Here is an 18,059-nt window from a genome sequence, read left to right as displayed (position 1 = left end):
GTCCTTTATATTAAGCATCGTTGCAGGAACGAACGTGCAAACGCCTTGCCGCCTATTCGCACAACACGACTGTCCCGCATGACGCCCCGTTCGGCTCCGCCCCGGAGCAGGAAGCGCCCCTCCGGAAGCCGGCAGCGGAGGGCGGGAGGCGGCGCGGCGGAGGTGCCCTGCGAGCGGGAGGCCGCCGCCATGCCCGCCTTCCGGCAGGTCGGGGAGAAGCAGCTGCCGCAGGAGGTCGTCGTCATGGCGTGGTCCCCCAAGAGGGACCTCATCGCTCTGGCCAACAGGGCGGGAGAGGTGAGCGCGGCGCGGGGAGGCGGGCAGCCTCCTCCCTGCCGTGGGCCGCGGTGAGGGCTCAGCGCTGCGCTGCCCGCGGGGCCGGCAGGGACGGCTGAAGGCGGGAGCAGCGCGGGCTGCGGCGTCGTTCGGTTCGAGTCGCCGTGCGTGCAGGAGCAGCAGTGTTTTATCGAGCTTTCTAATGGTTGTCACTCGCTCCAGTTTTAGTTTCCGTACCGATTCGTGGCATCGTGAAATGATTCAGGTTGCAAGGCAACTTAAAATCCGTCCAGTTCCACAGGCTTCTGCCCCACCAGCTCGGGCTGCCCGGGGCACATCCAGCCTGGCCTTGAACACCTCCAAGGGTTGGGCACCCACAGCTTCTCTGGCATCCCAAGCCGGTGCCTCAGCACCTCTGAGGGAAACATTTCTGCCTAAAATCTGACCGAAATCTCCCGTTTTACTTTAAAGCCGTTACCCCTGTCTTATCACTACGCTCACTGAGTCCCTCCCCGTCTTTCTGTTGGCCAGTACAGGTCAGATTCAGTGAGGTTTCCCCAGAGCCTTCTCCAGGCTGAACATGCAGAGTTCCTTCAGCCTTTCTTCACAGGAGAAGATGTGTTCCAGCCCTCTGGTCATCTCTGGCCCTGCTCTGGACCTACTCCAGCAGCTCTGCACCTTTCTTGTGCTTGGGCTCCGTGGGGTTGAGCAGAGAGGGATAAGCCCCTCCTTCTCCCTGCTGCCAACCCTCTGTTAATGCAGCTTGGGATACAGTTGGCATTCTGGGCTGCAAGTGCATGCTGGCTCATGTCCAGTTTTTCATCCACTATCACCCAGATCCTTCTCTGCAGGGTTGCTCTCAAGTTCTTTCAGTCTGTACAAATATCTGGGGTTGTTGTGACCCAGGTGCAGCACCCTGCATTTGGCCTTGTTGAGTTCACTAATTATATTCTCATTGCCTATATCAGTGATATTCTAAAATTTCATCGTTTTTTTCCTTCCCAGAACTGCTGCATGTGATCATACATGCTGAAAGACTTGTGCTTTCGGACTGTCTTTGCTGGAGAAGTGTGGGTAGCCCCTGTTGGTTACAGGCATCTAGGTTTATACAAAGTACAGTTTGTTCCTCTGTATTGCTCTGCAGTAAACAATGTGGTGGTCTCTTAAACCATGTGGGAGTGGAATGTCTGCTAGGAGAAGGAGTTATTAAATAATAGTAGGAGTTACTAAAAAATTGTGAGAGATTGCATCTTGAATTGATTTACAATGATTTTAATGGTTTTATTTAAAACGCTGTTTTTATTTTTCTGTCTTAAATGTGTCTGCTTTATAGGTTTTACTTCATCGGCTTGCAAACTTTCAACGAGTCTGGAGTTTGCCTCCAAATGAAAATACAGGAAAAGAAGTGACTGCTCTTGCTTGGAGGCCAGATGGCAAAAGTAATGTCAAGTATATGCTATGACTTACTGCAAAGCAATCCTACTGGAAGTCAGTGAAGGTTGTGGTGATGATACCTTTTGTATGGGAAGGAAACTTTAAGAAGACTGTGTTTGAATAAAAGGATGGGTTAATTATATGTATGTTTATTAAAAATATTTGGGAAAGTTGCACTGTTGAAAGCAATTGCAAGAAATAATTGCAAGGTGAACTTACACCCAAAATATTGCTTTTCAAGGTGTAGCAAGGTTTCCTGTTCTTAACTAAGCAGAATATTTTCATGTGAAATACAGAATTTACTTGAAGAATAGAAAGAAGTTCTCTGAGCAGGACTGTGTTAGAAGTGCTTGTGTTCGATTCAGCATGTAAATACACAACTGTGGGATTGGGCTTTTGACTTAAATATGTCACTTAAAACTATGATGGGACCAACAACCCTCATTCTAATATGCAGGTTTCAAGTGATTATTGGGAAAGTAGTGTAAATGGGCAGAGGGAAAATACAGTGTAGTGATTGACTATGAAGGTGCATTGTTTTCTAGTTCAGTATAAAGTACAAAGTTTTGCATGTTGGTTATTTATATATTTTACTCATCTTTTTGTAGTTTTGGCTTTTGGCCTTAGTGATACCAAGCGGATTATTCTGTGTGATGTAGAAAAGCCTGAAAGCTTGCACTCCTTCTCAGTGAACTTGTCTATTACTTATATGCATTGGATGGAAGTAACTGCAGAGAGCAGGTGGGTCTGAAAAACAGAAGGTAAATTATGGACTATGTAGCACTAACATATTTATTATGTATGTTTTGCATGTAATAGGAAGTAAAAATAATATTTTGTAATTATGTTGTCTTACTGCTTGATCTTAACCAAAAGGAAAATTTTAACAGACGCTTCTCATGTGCTTCTTTTCAGTGCTGAAATCTTAGTCTTGTGGTTCTTTAGGTTATGCACAATATTTCAGCATTTAAATGTTAACTTGTGCATCCTATCTTCTGATCCACCTAACTTTGATACCAAGTAATTGTAATAATGTTATTATCATCTGTTTTGTTAGAAAAAGTTTTATAGTTAAATCTTTCTTCACTCGTGCTTTCAAGACCTTCAGTTTGGCATTAATATTTTTTCTTAGCCTTAATTTGATATGGCACCTGAATGTGCTGACACTTCTGCCATGGGAGTGCTTGCATTAGGAAGTCAGATTGCTTGTAGAGACTGTGAGCTTTGTCAAAGAATTCTCAGTTGCGTTTTTGAGGCTGGGGGATGTTGTGGTCCCTCCTTCTGTGGTCTTACAAAACCTCTGATAGGCAGTCCAAGATAATAACTAAAACATTTATTTAAAAATGAGAGTTTGGGTAAGTATTTCCCACTATGTTTCCCAAAAGTGGAAATCTTAAAATATCAAGAAAACCACTGTATTAAAATATCAAGAAAACCACTAGCATTCCTCTGATGGGGACAGACATGTAGGGAATCTAGCCTCCAGACACGTGTAAAGTGTGCTATTAAGGACTGTAGTTGGCTATTCTTTGTACTGTAACACATATCTTTGTAAGAAGCTTTGCTGAGGTGCAGGTAGGTTAGCTGCAGGGTTGTATAGGTTTTCAAGAGAGAGCCTCCATTCGTGACTGCACCACAGATAATGGGTGATTCAGTAGCAAGGTACTGGGCCAGCAAATACAAACTTTACTTGGTGGAAATCATTTTAAACATTATCAAGTTTCTTTTATTAATCTAGTTTTTAGATATATTTAGGATTACTATCTGATATTCGTATCTATTTAATATACGTGACATGTTGAGTGTATGCTGGTAACTTCAAAGTCAGTAATTCTCTTTTCCTCTATTTTAACAGTTCGAGTAGCTAAGACAATGTCATTTCTTTTTCAGCATTCTCACTTCCTTTTACAATGCAGAGGATGAGGCAAATCTCATTTTGCCTAAATTACCAGCACTACCAAAAAAGTAAGCCTTAAACTAGAAAGCCTGGGAAGACAATAAGTTCACTTGTTGTTTTTGTTATATCTGCACTACTCTACTGGTGCATTGAGTTAGATGCCTGCCTAATTCACCTTTTTTTTTTTTTTTCCTTTTTCAGTTATAGTACCACTGCGAAAATTTTCAGGTAAGAAACTGACTTTTTTTTTAGTTTTTTTTAGGGGTTTATGTGTTTTGGTTTTTTTTAGGGGGTTTCATAGAATCATAGAATGGCCTGGGTTGAAAAGAACCACAATGATTATGTAGTTTCAAACCCCCTGCCACAGGCAGGGTCACCAACCACAAGACCAGGCTGCCCAGAGCCACATCGAGCCTGGCCTTGAATGCCTCCAGGGATGTGGCATCCACAACCTCCTTGGGCAACCTGTTCCAGTGCGTCACCACCCTCTTAAGTTTCCTTGTTTGTTTTCTGCTATTGAGACAAAGTACCTAAAAAAACATCCATATCTTTTATATTTTCAGTGAAGAGAAGTCAGATGAGATTATGAAGCTTCTGGGTGATGTGAGGTAAATTCTGTTTGTGTGTTCTTTTCTTTATTTTTTGGCTTTAAAATAACAAAGAAGCTTACTTTAAAGTTATTGATAATCTGTTTTAAGGGTTCTGGAGAAAAAGTGTGGAATGTTTCATTTTTTCGTATATGAAGAAGTTGTTTACGGAATATACTAAAAAACATTTAAAGTTTCAATCAGTTTACATCTTTTCTCCTTGGCTTAAAGGGATTGTCAGGCAGCTTATGATCAACTGCTGTTGGTGCTATATCTTCTTTTCCTTGGAAGATTTCTTGAGGCACACTTAAAGGCTATCTTGTATGGATTATTTAAGCTGGTCTTGGAGACACCATGAGTGCTTTAAAATAAACATCTCATATAAGGAAACACTAGGAGCACCTGGAGGATGTATAGTCTAGTAGACTGAGACTGTAGAGTGCTTGTGACACAGCAGGCAATCTCCCTGTGCAAAGTGTGATGTTTCAAATGTAGACAAAAAGTGAGAGGTCATAGAAAAGTATTTTTTCAAGTCATTGTGTAGCAAGTTGATTTTGGTAAGTGATCAGAAGAACACAAATCTATTTGTCCCAATCCTATTTTTTAAACTAGGTTTCTGTCTCTTTTGCTGTTTTTGTCTCTGGCTGTTCTTTGCTGCTGTATCTTTTCTATGTTTTTATTTCTGCTGAGGTTTTACTGAGCAGGCCCACCGTATGACAGTGACAGACTTACAGGGGAAATGAAAAAGTAGCTTTATAAGAATGCTTTGCAGCCTGTACTGGTAGGTGGGCTGTAAACTGCTAGTTTTTTTCCACAAGTCTCCAGTTAGTGAACTAACTTTGTGTTAATTTTTTTTTCCTTCATTCAGCAATTTGCTATATGATTTTGTTTCCTGCAAGTTTAGACCCAGTTCTCGTCAATCAAATCCACGCTAGTAATATTTTTCATTTAGTTTTTAAATTTCTTGGATTGTAGACAACAGCACAGTATTTGTTTTAGTGGTTTTCTAGAGAATCTTTTAGTAAAAGCAATGAAAATTAAATATTAAGAATTATTTTTGTTTGCATTAAAAAATGACTTCAGATAGTTTAGAAAAAAAAGTTGTTTATTTTCATATGCTCATCAGATTCTTCTGTTTTTATAGGCTTAATGCTCTTGTCCTTGGTGGCAGCTCAGGGTTTATTGAAATTTATGCTTATGGAATGTTCAAGATTGCTACAGTAACTGGGGTATGTTTATTTCTATATATTTTTTCTTCAGTATATACCAAACTACAGCTGAATTGAATGAAATAATGCATCTGTGGGTTTACATGTAACTGAAACTGGATTGCTGAAATTTTACAGAAAGGAATAATTATTTCTTTGGATAGGGTTGTGTGGTTATTGCTGAAAAGACATTCCACTCTAACTGGTGATTTTAACATCTTGTTTGAAAAGAAACTAAGCTCAACACTAATCCATGTTAAAAGGGGTAAATTTTTTCTTGAACAAAATTCCCCTTTGTTTTTAAATGTCATTGAACATAGCTTGCTTTGTATGTGAATGTGTTACAGCAGTAAATACATATGGAAAAAATTTAATATTTCATTAACATTTAAACTGGAATCCTTCAGGTGGCAGGTTCTTGTCGTGGACTCTGTTTATCTAGTGATCTGAAATCACTATCGGTTATTACAGAAATTCAAGACTCTCCTGACAGTGAAGCAGAGATAACTTATTTTCAGGCAAGTAAAGTAATTTTAAAATGTAAAATTCTTTTACTTCTTTTACTAAAAAGTAAAATTCTTTTACTTACTGTCACTAACTTTATTGCTTCCTGTTATTTGCAGGAAAAACCTGCAACAATTGTTTTCAGCCTCTCTGAAATGCACCCTGAATTAGCTTTTGGATTTATTGCATTGGCTTGCAGTCTCACAGATGAGACTGACTGTAATGCACTGAGACGTTCTGATAAAATATTACTTCAAGTATAACATTCATTTATTCAATTACAGTTACTTCATTTTTCTTCATTCTGAAAAAAAAAGTGTAGCTGCCGTACTGTTCATCATCTCTTCTATCCAGAACAGTCATCCTTAAAATTATTACTGTTAGAACTCCAAAATTAGAACCATTCTAAAGAGCTTTTATAGATAGATTAAAATACTCATTGCCCTGTTTTCTTCTTAAAATCAACTTAAAGAAAATAAGAAATAGTAAGTTTCTCTGTGGGTCCTCTCCATCTGTGTTTTTATTTCAGTAACCCAAAATTGTTTAAAAAACAAATGATCTGTTAACTGTTCTATTTGTTATAGCTGGACACCAGTCTATTATCAAGTTATTTACCTGAGGTAACTCGAATGGCCCGAAAGTTTACTCACATTTCAACACTGTTACAGGTATGGTTTCAAGTCTTAGAAGCTTCAATATTCTTACAGGAAGTAAAATTTTTCTAGTAGGAAACTTCTGTTGGCTTTAAGTAAATGTGGAGCTCTAGCTTGAAAAGTTGATTAGAAATTTCATATGATGTCTGTAATATATATCTTCCATTTGTGTTACAACATCCAGTTATTTAATATGTACTGAAGGAGAAAAAAGGGAGTAAGGCTAATTTTAGTGTCTGTATTGCAGTATATAAACTTGTCATTGACGTGCATGTGTGAAGCGTGGGAAGAAATATTGATGCAGATGGACTCACGGCTAACAAAATTTGTACAGGTATTGTAGTATGAACTGATCTTTTGGAAAACTGTTTCTGTAGTAGATCTGCTGTTCATGTTAACTACATAGTACATTATCTTAGTGCTGTTTGTGTAAGGCCTCCAGAAAACAGTCTCTAAGTTCAGAGGCAAACTGCTGTGATGCTGCAGATGTCTGAGAACAGTGAAGTGTGATTGCATTGTGATACTCCTTTATTTTGTTTATTCTTTGTTATTTAAAAGCAGTATTTTTTAGCTTGCACAGCTATTAACAATTGCTTTTTGTTTAAGGTTGTGTTCTTTCTACTTCAGTCACTAATAAACTGTGTATTGTAAATGTTGAGCAGCAGCCAATCACCATTTTCAGCTTAACTCAGTGGAGCATATGTATCAGATAATATATTTACATATGGTTTGTGTGCATGGCTAGCACTTAATTGAATCAAGTAATTAATGTATTTATTTTTAACATAGATTCTTGATGATGGAAACTGCTTAGAATTTTTACTGAGTATTACAACTGAAAATAATTGAAAATACTGAACTTGAATCATTGAATTGAATTGAATTTCAAAAGATCCATAGTCTGATTTCAGCATTCAAGAGTAAGGGTGGGTTTTATAATGTACTTTATTTGAGGTGTCTGTGACGTTATTTGGTAGGCTGAATGTAATCTCTTTACCAATCTATTTCAATCATTTTGGCTGACAGGAAAAGAATACAACCACTTCTGTTCAGGATGAGTTTATGCAGCTGTTGTTATGGGGCAAAGCAAGGTAGCTACTGTTGTTTTATCTGAATATGCATTTGCATCTGATACTAAAATACAAAATGAAAGCATATTTGGTTTTCTCTTCTCTGTCCCTTTTTAGTCTGGAACTGCAGGCATTATTAATGAACCAACTGACAGTAAAGGTATGTTAATATTATTTAATGTCTTAGAACTATACATTTCAGTATCTGTTAATCACTGTTCATTTACATTAAGAAAACATTATTATTTTTCTTTTTTAACAGGGTTTAAAAAAGCTCGGTCAGTCCATAGAGTCCTCCTATTCCAGTATACAAAAATTGGTTATAAGTCATTTGCAGAGGTACGTCACTAAATATCCAATAAATTTTAGATTAAGTGGCATTTTATGTTCTTTGCTAAAAGACAGGGTGCAGTATCAGTAGTTCTTATATGATACATGGTAATACACCATGTGCTAATTTAGTTGTGGATGATTCAGAGCTCGTATTTTGGACAGTCTCCGTGGAATATAAGCTATATATCACTGCTTGGTATTTTTATAGGAAATGTTCCCCAATAATGTGTGGTGGTCAAAGCTATAAAGACAATGCTTGCTTTTCTGCAAATACTTTCTTAGCTCTTACATTCCAGGTGATTTTATAAAGTTCTCCACTTTGCCCATTAAAAGTTAAAAAGTTGGTGCACAGTGAAGCAGTTATCAAACCATGACTAAAAGATTGGTTCTTTGCTTTACTTTCCTAGTGGCTCAGAAGCACTCTTATACTATTTGAGTGAGTTGAAAGGAATGGCTTTATGGAAACAAAAATACGAGTCTCTGGGATTAGATGCATCTGGAATTGAAGGTACAGTAGTGTGTGTCCTACTTAACTACACTTATTTGACTTTTGTAAGCATAATGTCAATGGCTTGCTCTCTTCACAGAGGCTACTACTGCTGTCGGTTCTTTCATCCTAAAAGCAAATGAGCTGCTTCAGTAAGTATAAAGTCTGAAGAATTTTAATAACTTGGCTACTGTGGCTTGGGATTAGAGAAAGATGGCAGGTATGGCTCCTCTGTTGGTGATGAGCTCTTGTCTTGCTGCATCTCGTTGGCTTGTATGCCGACAAGAGTCTTACAGGGAGAGATGCATTTGGCATTTTTAAGAAGTTGATAATAGTTACGTATCTGTCTGTAAGAGATACAGAACTTAAACCTGCAACAGCTTGTGACATCTGGTAACTTGTTATTGTTTCTTCTGCAGAGTTATTGACAGTAGTATGAAAAACTTCAAAGCATTTTTTCGATGGCTGTATGTTGGTAAGCTTGATGATGTAGTAAATATTTGGTATCTATTTTGTAAATACCAAAATGCCAACAGTTAATTATGCCAGTCTTAGCTATATCCATCTGTTTATTACTACCATAGATGTTTTCTGCAATTTAGTAGGGTAAGTAAAGCTTAATTTCAGTCCCAATTCACAATTGTTCTTTTCAGACTCTTTAGCTTCTGACAAATTAATCCTTCGTATATTATCAACACTGTCATATTATATAGCAATGAAAAATTAAGAATATTAAGAAAAAAAACATATCTTTTTTTTCTCCTCAGCTATGTTGAGGATGTCAGAAGATCATGTGCTTCCAGAGCTGAACAAGGTAGTACTAACATTTTCTCATTAATAGTGGTATATTTTGTTTTCTGCTTGACTTATAGAGCAAGATTAAAAATGTATTTTTTGTTCCAAAACTTAAAGGATGTGCCTGTGACATTTCTTTGAGAAAGCTGATGCCTGCACATTCACGCTAACACATTAATGTACTGTCTTGCATATATAACTGTTACTGTTTTCTTTTAATAGTGCAGCATATATGACCCTAGTCCTCTGTGAAATACGTGTATGGTGACTCTTTATATGCCCTAAATGATGAAGTTAACAGGAATCAGATTTTAACATCTTTATCTGAGAGAAGAAACAGATAACACCTGCATCTGATCTGCAGTCACTACCATAGTGGGTGTATCAGCTGATGTGCTTAAGGGCAGATGGAGACGTCCAAAGGGAAATAGGCTGCAGGAATGAACTGATAAGGACCTCCTGAGTTTCAACAAGAACAAATACAAAATTACTCCCAGGGAAGAATCTGCAGCAGCACAGCCCTGGTTAGCTGGGAAGGAGGTCAGCCATGTTGGTGGAGGCAAGCTTGGCATGAGCCAGCAATGGGCTCGGGCAACAAAGGGCAGTATAGAGGAGCCAGGGTTGTTCTAACAGCATTATGGCCAAGAGAAATAATAACCTTCCTTATTTAGCACTAGTCAGATCATATTTGGAATACTTTCTCCAGTTTGAGGCCCTTCTGTACAAGACAAATGTGAATAAAAAGGAGAGATTTCAAAAGAGGGTTTACAAGCTGGCGAGGGTCTTCAGTGCTTGCCCTGTGAGCAGCAATGTATTGGCCTTGTTCAGGCTATAGAACATGCATTCTGTGCTCATTTATATGTAATTCTCAAACTTTGTTTCCCTTTGCTCCATTTTTTGTTTCTTTTTTATTTTAGATGACTCAAAAAGATATCACGTTTGTTGCGGATTTTCTTACTGAGCATTTCAATGAGGTAAGTAATCCTAATTTATTGACAGCAGTGGTACTTGATTACTCTGTTTTTGCTGCTAGTAATTGAATAGGAACAATTTTAAGTAAAATAATTCCATCATCTTTTTGTGCCTTATTTCTTAGTCACTTTGGGTTTCAATTTTGGTTTTGTTTGCATTATTATTTTTTTTTTTCAGGCTCCGGAACTTTACAATCGCAAAGGAAAATACTTCAATGTGGAGAGGGTTGGCCAGGTAAAGAACTAGAGAATACATGGAAGGAGGGAAGAAGAGAGAAAATCATTAGATGAAAAAGCTTTTAAAGTTGTGCCCATTTTTCTTCTCTGTCCCCTCTGCTATGTATTGTGCATTCCAGTCATAGTAAACAGAGGTTATTGTCAATATTTTCTTTGTTATTAGATAAAGAAAAAATTATAACATTTTATAGTTTTTCCTTACATACGCAGTATTTTAGGAAAAGGGTGAAATCTCTTTGCAGCCAGCAATAGTAGTGTACAATTAAAGTCTACTCATTGTCTTTATGTTGTTAGTCACTGGATTTCTAAATGTTTGTGTTCAAGTATTGTTTGAGAATCAGTTGCACATGAAAGTGCTACTGTATGATATTAAACAATAGTTGATTTCTTATTTATTTCTAGGAGGAGTGGAATATTATATTTTAAATATAGACATGTTATATTTAGAAGGAATGTTTAACTTGTGGGAGACAGTATGGGGCTTGGACTAGATAATCTCCAGAAGTCCATTCCACTCCTTACAATTCTGTGATTATGTATTGTTGGAAGTGAATTCTAATATTGCTTTTTTAATTTTTAATTTTTAACTTGCAGACTTATAAATGTCTGTTTCTTTTCTAGTACTTGAAAGATGAAGACGAAGATCTTGTATCTCCACCTAATACAGAAGGAAACCAGTGGTTTCACTTTCTTAAAAGTAGTACTCATGTTAAAGGTAATGTGTGCTTGAGTAAAACAGTGAATTGAAGGTATGTGGAGAACTTAACATAAGAGTAATCCTTTTTTTTTTTTTGTGCTTAGGAGTTAGTTTCATATTGCTCGTCTAGGTGGAATGAAATACAGGTCCCTTAACTTCTCCTCTAAACCATGTGCTCTAGGCTTGTTAGCAGCTTACTGGCCCTTCCGGAGACTCACTCCACTGTCACTTTAGTAGCAGTATAGTATATTTTTATAGAGTTATAAACATTTTTTTAATGAGCTTTATCTGTTTGCAGAAAGTCCACTTTTGTTTCCCTACTATCCTGATAAATCACTGCATTTTGTCAAAAGGCAGATGGAAGAAGTCATTGATCAGTGTTTACAAAAGCCAGCTGTAAGTGCAATTTATATAAATTATAACTTTCTTCTAGGGGTAACAGTCAATTGAAGATGGTGATCATGCTTAGCAAGGCCTGAAATTTTAATTTTTACCTTTGAGTGCCTACAACGTAACTGGCAGAATGCATTCCAGCTTAACCACTACTGAATGTCTTAAATTCAGTGGAGGATTTTTTTTTTGTTTTGTGTTTTCTTTGCATTCTGTTTACCTTCTGCATTGATGAGAGCTATTTTAATATTAAATAATTTGATATACAAATTACAGATTAGATAGCTGATTAGTTGACAGTACATCAGTCTGTATCTTCTGAAGAAATATGAAATAGGTGTGTTAAGTGACAGTGTTTGTATTAGTGATAGTTATTTCAGTGTAAATATTTGTGGACTTTTCTTTCAAATACACTTGGATTTTATTCTTTTTATGTATTTATTGATTTAGTTTTCTTAAGAAGGGATATATCATGAATGACTTGCTTTTTCTTTGCTCTTTTTATTATATTTGTTAGGATGTGATTGGAAAGTCAGTGCATCAAGCATTCTGTGTGTCTCTCTACAAAACTTCCCGAAGGTATGTTTTTAACATTATTTCTGAAGTTCAGCTGCACAAAATTATAATATTATTTTGTACACTTGTTTTGTTTTTCCTTTTCAGTGAAGATTCCTCACCTCAGTTATTTAAACTACCATTTCTGTAAGTATGCTGTTATTTCTTGTTGTGTGTCATTTACCTGTTCTTAAAATATGGTTTAACTTCTCATTTCCTCTTTCCTCACCTAACATTACAGGTGGAATGACAAAACATCCAACATACATTATGTTCTCTTTACCATATTAGAAAGTTCTATTTCTAAAATACACATTTTAAGGAGACATACAGATACTTCCAGGTAAGAAAAAGGGAGGGAAGGGGAATGGTTTGTGAGACTTATCATATGTATAGAGACAGTTGCAACTTGAATTTTTTCTGCAAAAAGAGAGATTGAAGGACTATGAGCACAGTCCTTCTAGGGTACTAGAGAATTCACCAAAGTGGAAGGTGTTGAGATGTGCAGTGGGAAACTACAGTAGGAATTCGTATTTTATTAAACTCAGAAAATCTGATCAAAACATCCAGGATGTTTGTGGGCTCAGGAGGAAAAGGTCAGGTTCCCTTTGTTTTGCTTCTCACGGAATTACTCTTTGTGAACTAAGAAAACTTGTAGAGAATCAGGCTTACCATGTTCATTTGTCTTGCTGAAAATACTGTGAACTCCTTATAGCCTGTGATTTAAAACACTAGGGAAAATGGGGTGGGTGGACATGTAGGTTCAACAAATATATCTCTTTGGGATATCATTTTTGCACCTTCAGGAATTTCTCTACCTAAGGTGCAGTGCACTGACATGACCTGGGTATGGAAAACAACAAAAACTACTCCATAAAATAGCGATTTTTATAATGTATGTTGTTTAACTTGAGGAGATGATGAGCTATGACAGGGTGAGAATTTTTAGAACATTTTTACTGCTGAAGGAACACATGATGGAAATACCTCCTGTTTCTGGTTGAGAGCTTCTGAAGACAAAATTATAGCCTTGCGGTGTAGTTTCTTTTGTATTTCCTTCCTCACTGGTATCTTCATAGAATCATAGAATGGCCTGGGTTGAAAAGAACCACAATGATTATGTAGTTTCAACCCCCCTGCCACAGGCAGGGTCACCAACCACAAGACCAGGCTGCCCAGAGCCACATCCAGCCTGGCCTTAAATGCCTTCAGGGATGTGGCATCCACAACCTCCTTGGGCAGCCAGTTCCAGTGAATCACCACCCTTTTTGTGAAAATTTTCCTTGTAAATCTTAGGTAGTATTAACTCATGTTCTATAGATGCAAATAAGAGGTAACTTAATGGACTTGAAACTAGGACAATTGGGCTGAGAGTTCAATGAAGAACTGTATCCTACAACCCAGAAGGACTTTCCCATTTGGCTCTTTTAGTCACATTTTGCTTGAGAGGCAAGAGAAATCAAAAAGTTTCCATCCACTTGTTACATCATCTGGAGATGTAGTCATATGCTTTGTAAAACAGATGGGATTGCACCATTTTGTACTGCAGTTGCACTTTAAGATTTTGGATTTTCTACAGATGGAAATAAAATGTCACCAAGATAATGGTCTGTTGGTACCTTTAGGTCTGTCGGTAACGGAATTGTTGCAGTGGAGTTTGGAAACTTCTTGAACAACACTATAAATGAGAGCTCAGACTCCAGGTCAGTATGTTTAATTGATTCTTCTTCCAGGGATGCAGACTGTGGTATCGAAGACCGTGTTTTTGAGTGTTCATTTTACTTGAAGTTAACTTCTCTAGCATTATGGTTTGGCTTTTATATTCCAAATTAGCACTTCACATTCTGCAAGAGCTTGTAGTTCCCAAGTGAGTCGGGCCATAAGACATGGTACAGGTGCGTGAAGGTGTAGGATGGTAAGAATCTTACCACACAGCCATTTAGGCTTGAAAAGACCTTCAATATCACAAAGCAATCATCAACCGGACATACCAGGTCCCATCACTAAAACCTGTCCCTTAGTGCCATGACTGCACATCTCCTAAATCATCACATGATACAGACTCCACCACTTCACCATTGCAATGCTTCACCACCCTCTCCATGAAGAAATTTTTCCCAGTATCCATTTTAACCTCCCTGGTGCAGCTTGAGACTACTGAGTTATCTTGCACGTAAGGTCAAGTAAGCATTTTAGTTTTCTAATCAAGAAGTTGAACCTTGGTACATGTGCAGAGTTAGTTGGGAACAACTTTTTCTTATATCAGTAATCTTAAAATAAGATAGAGACTTCATATTCCTGAAGGAAGGAATCTCAGAAGTCATGGCAGAGTAAGTTCATGCTTTTAATTTAGAAAGGCCTGGTGATGGCCCTCACCATCACCAACTGTTTCCTAATTTTCCTTGCTATTTGCGTTAACTGCAGTGTGTTAGTTGCACAACTGATCTTTTCATTGTTTACAGTAAGGCTCACTGTTAACTAATGAATACTACTTAACTTGAGTGCTGTGCAGCATAAAAATATTTTTGTTCTATGATCACTTTTATTCCTTGTTGCTTCCTAATATGTAGGTATTATTTTATTTCGTATAGGTGCTACAGTTGTTTAGATGCACATTTTTATGATGATGAAACTGTAACTGTAGTTCTGAAGGAGAGTGTGGAACAAGAGGGGAAGGAGAGAATCTTGGCCCAGCTGCCTTTATCTTCGGTATACACAAATGAGGATCAAGAAGTGGAATTCATCTGGGATTCTAGTAAAAGGTGGGAACAGGCAGTATTAAAAACAAGTTCAAACCAGTCTTGGCCACTGTAATAGGGAATCGCATACAGCTCTTGTAAGTGGTAGTGAAGAGATATGTTGATCAAAGGTCACAGAGGTCACTTCTGTGTAAGTGCAGACATTGCCTCCAGAACTTTGTTCTTGTAGAGGAGAGATTTGAAGGAAAGTCAGCATCATCTTCCTGCCATAGTTGTTACCTGGGACAAGACAGGACTGATACAACTCCATTCTGTCCTGTTGTGATCTCTTGCAGCACTCAAAACATGCTGTGTCTGCACAGTTTTATCCTCCCTTCTAAAGTATCTGGAGCATATGGAATTATGATTTTAAATGCTTGTCTATTTGTTGCATATGGTATAGTAAAATCTAGACACAAAAAAAAAACCAACCCAAACCCGGGGCTGACTGGGGTTTATGTTTTTGTTTTAGTACTGAAATTTTCTTATGTTTTGTGCATCTCTTCTTGCAGTTTGGCTGAGCAAAGTGATGAGATAGCAACACGTACTGTCTTCTTGGACAACCAGTGGAGAGTGCTGGAGAACATGAAAGCTCAGTATGTTGCTGTAAATGGTATTAGAAAAGTTTCCTGTGTGGTAAGTACATATCTGTGAACAAGTCTGGATGGGAGGGAAAGGAAATGCTCTATAGCTAGAGAGAAGGATAGTCTGTAAACCTCATAAAGTTAACAGAAACAAAAGTCTTGATAATCATCATTTCATTTCTTACAAATTAATTATTCTCTCAGAATCTATTATCAATTTGTCAGAACAAAGCCATGCCTGTGAGACAGGCATTACATAACTTGGAAAAAAATTAATAGCAATTAATAGATAGACTTGCTTTACTTTACAGTTTGCAGAGCCATAAAACAATTGCTAATTTCTATGGTACCTTCATTTCGAAGATAAAGGCTATTTTCAGAGCTATTGGGCAATACATAAATTGGTATCTGTGTTCTTTTTAAATTACTTATTAATCAAGATTTCTTAATATTTCCATAGCTAAGTTCAAATCTTCGTCATGTGAGAGTGTTTGAGATGGATGTAGAGGATGATGGAGAAGTTGAAGAAGAGGAAGAAGAAGAAACAACTCAGATTGCAGCTGGGGAACCTGAAGAGCTGAATCGCTCTGTGGATAACGAAGACAACGTGTGTGGTGCATCAGCTGAAGAACTACCTGATGAAACTGAAGAAAATGAATCAAACCTGGGTCTTTGACACAGGTTTTCCCTGGTAAAGGGAAAAGACTGAAATCCAGCTTCTGGTTACTGAGATGATGTTTGCCATACCTACCCTGCAGCGTTAATATGTTGTGTGTTCTGTATTACTTCTTAACAAAGACCAACTATGTTCTAGAATATACAAGCTTGACTTTTTTTTCTTGGCACAGTGATTTGGTAGGAACTGTTTCTTGCAGAGGTTTTCTATTTGCAGTTTTTTGTAGGTGTAGGAAAAATACTAACTGAAGTTTTTATGGTTAACCTAATCAGTTCTGAATACTGTTCTGAAGATAAAATGAGCGTGTATGTGAAAACAACAAAACCCTAATTTTTGAAGACCAAAACCACCTCCCCTTGTTAGACTTTGTGTTCTACTAAGGGGTACAGAAACTTCTTTTATAGCTACACTTCAAGTGTAGCTATAGAGAACAACAGGCTTGCAGATCAGCATAAAACTAGCTGGACACGAAAAGTTAGCAGCTGTTACTTAAATACTTTTAAAAAGCTATTCTGATAAAAATCTGTGTCCTCAGTAATACAGTATTTGTTCAATCTGTGCAGTTCTTTAGTTCTGAGTACAATGTGTGTGTTTTGTCAGAAACCTCAGCCTGCCTAGTTTGTGTAAAATTGCTCCTGTATTTTTCCTTCTGCTGTTTTGGTTTTTTTTTTTTTTTGTAACAAGAAGTTAAAAGAGAATATTTTTTTAATTTGATGTGGCATTGTGTGTCTTGTCAGGCTTCAGCAGGACTATGTTGCTTGCTAATTTATATATTGTTGTAGGAGTGGTGCAGTGCTAGCACTAAAAGCTGGAGGTGGCATCTGGAAATCTGACATCTTTTCTTGTTGCCTAGTGGCTGGCTTGAGCCCTTAACTATATCATCTCTTTTAATGAACAATGCTGCTAAATGCACAATCTTCCTTTTGGAACAGCATGTATTTTTTATTTCTAAAAAGATCCAGGTCTTATACATGTGCTCCGTTCTATATTTCAAAAACAGATCAGTCTTCTCAAACTGCTGTTTGGCACTGCAGAAGTCAGGTGTTAGATTCATCCTCTTGTTTTGAAATATGCCATTTTTAAGTCACTTTTTTTTTTTGAGTGCACTTTTTGAGATTTTTAGTTTGTTTGTTTGAGAGAGACTTGTTGTTCGTAACTGTCCTAGAAAGCTGCTGGCTGTTCAGTGCTCTCATCTTACAAATGGTTGAAGGCACAAGGAAGGTGTGGAACAGGAGGGGCAGGAATGCCTATTCACGTGTGCCGTGCATTTTCCACGTAGATCAGTTGTTCTTGATGAGAAATTGCTGCAACTACCGAACCAATTCAAGTCAAGCTTGGCCTTAAAGTTCTCCTGGAAATTTTTGCCTTTGAATTTGCTTTAAGAATTGTCACGCTGGAGTGCTTGGAAACAATTGTTTTGCTGTGTTTTCTGCTAAGTAGCATTGGTCTACCAGCATATGAAAATGTGATCTGCCCTGCCCACAATTTCTAAATTTGTGTTAATAATAACTGTGTCCTATTTCACAGGGATGTGTTCTTTAGAAATCTCTCTGGGCTTAGTCTGTGGGCCATTCTAGTCATTGAGTGAATGATAACTTTGTTTCTGGCTTGAAAAAGTACATACACACTTTCTGCTTTTCCCAGCAACGTGGTACAAATGTACAGTTTGAGTCAGTGCTTCTGAATGTCTTGCTGTTTCCTTCTGTCTTAGTTTTGCTATCTTATTTCTATAATAGTAAATGCATCAGCAATATGCTTATGTATCTTTTCAAAGGAAAACATTTGATCTAGTTTTTGAGGATTTTGATGGTGTCTGGACCTGCTGGGACTCGCTTCTCACTCCTCATCTTTTTTTTTTTTTTTTTTAATGCTAACGGAATGGTCTTTCAGCCTTTTTCTGCTGCAAATGAGTTCTTATTCTTTCTTGATAGCATAGCAGTATGTATATATTTTATATATATATATAT

General features: G+C 37.5%; 1 protein-coding gene across 1 annotated transcript; it reads left to right on the top strand.

Annotated features, from left to right (window-relative positions):
• Positions 1-71: 71 nt before the first annotated feature.
• ANAPC4 (anaphase promoting complex subunit 4) lies at positions 72-16,766 on the top strand. Its single transcript, XM_031588437.2, has 28 exons — positions 72-297; positions 1,610-1,715; positions 2,319-2,451; positions 3,601-3,675; positions 3,809-3,835; positions 4,171-4,215; positions 5,339-5,423; positions 5,810-5,920; positions 6,491-6,574; positions 6,807-6,893; positions 7,586-7,650; positions 7,747-7,789; positions 7,892-7,968; positions 8,370-8,470; positions 8,550-8,601; positions 8,869-8,924; positions 9,217-9,263; positions 10,162-10,218; positions 10,394-10,450; positions 11,074-11,167; positions 11,448-11,545; positions 12,057-12,118; positions 12,203-12,241; positions 12,336-12,437; positions 13,720-13,797; positions 14,686-14,856; positions 15,345-15,468; positions 15,877-16,766. The coding sequence occupies exons 1-28, from the start codon at positions 79-81 to the stop codon at positions 16,090-16,092; spliced, it is 2,511 nt and encodes an 836-aa protein (XP_031444297.2). The 5' UTR covers positions 72-78; the 3' UTR covers positions 16,093-16,766.
• Positions 16,767-18,059: the final 1,293 nt, after the last annotated feature.

Source organism: Phasianus colchicus, chromosome 4 (assembly GCF_987193195.1).
Source record: "Phasianus colchicus chromosome 4, bPhaCol1.hap1.1, whole genome shotgun sequence".
Taxonomy (NCBI): Eukaryota; Metazoa; Chordata; class Aves; order Galliformes; family Phasianidae; genus Phasianus; species Phasianus colchicus.
The sequence above is the reverse complement of the archived record's forward strand: the minus strand, read 5'-3'. Positions and strand labels throughout refer to the sequence as shown.

Excerpts from the sequence above, each read along its gene's own strand:
- ANAPC4 (XM_031588437.2), top strand. The coding sequence starts at position 79 with ATGACGCCCCGTTCGGCTCCGCCCCGGAGCAGGAAGCGCCCCTCCGGA. Across the intron at positions 3,676-3,808 it reads TTACCAGCACTACCAAAAAA|TTATAGTACCACTGCGAAAA; the intron begins GTAAGCCTTAAA and ends TTCCTTTTTCAG. Across the intron at positions 10,451-11,073 it reads ATGTGGAGAGGGTTGGCCAG|TACTTGAAAGATGAAGACGA; the intron begins GTAAAGAACTAG and ends TTTCTTTTCTAG.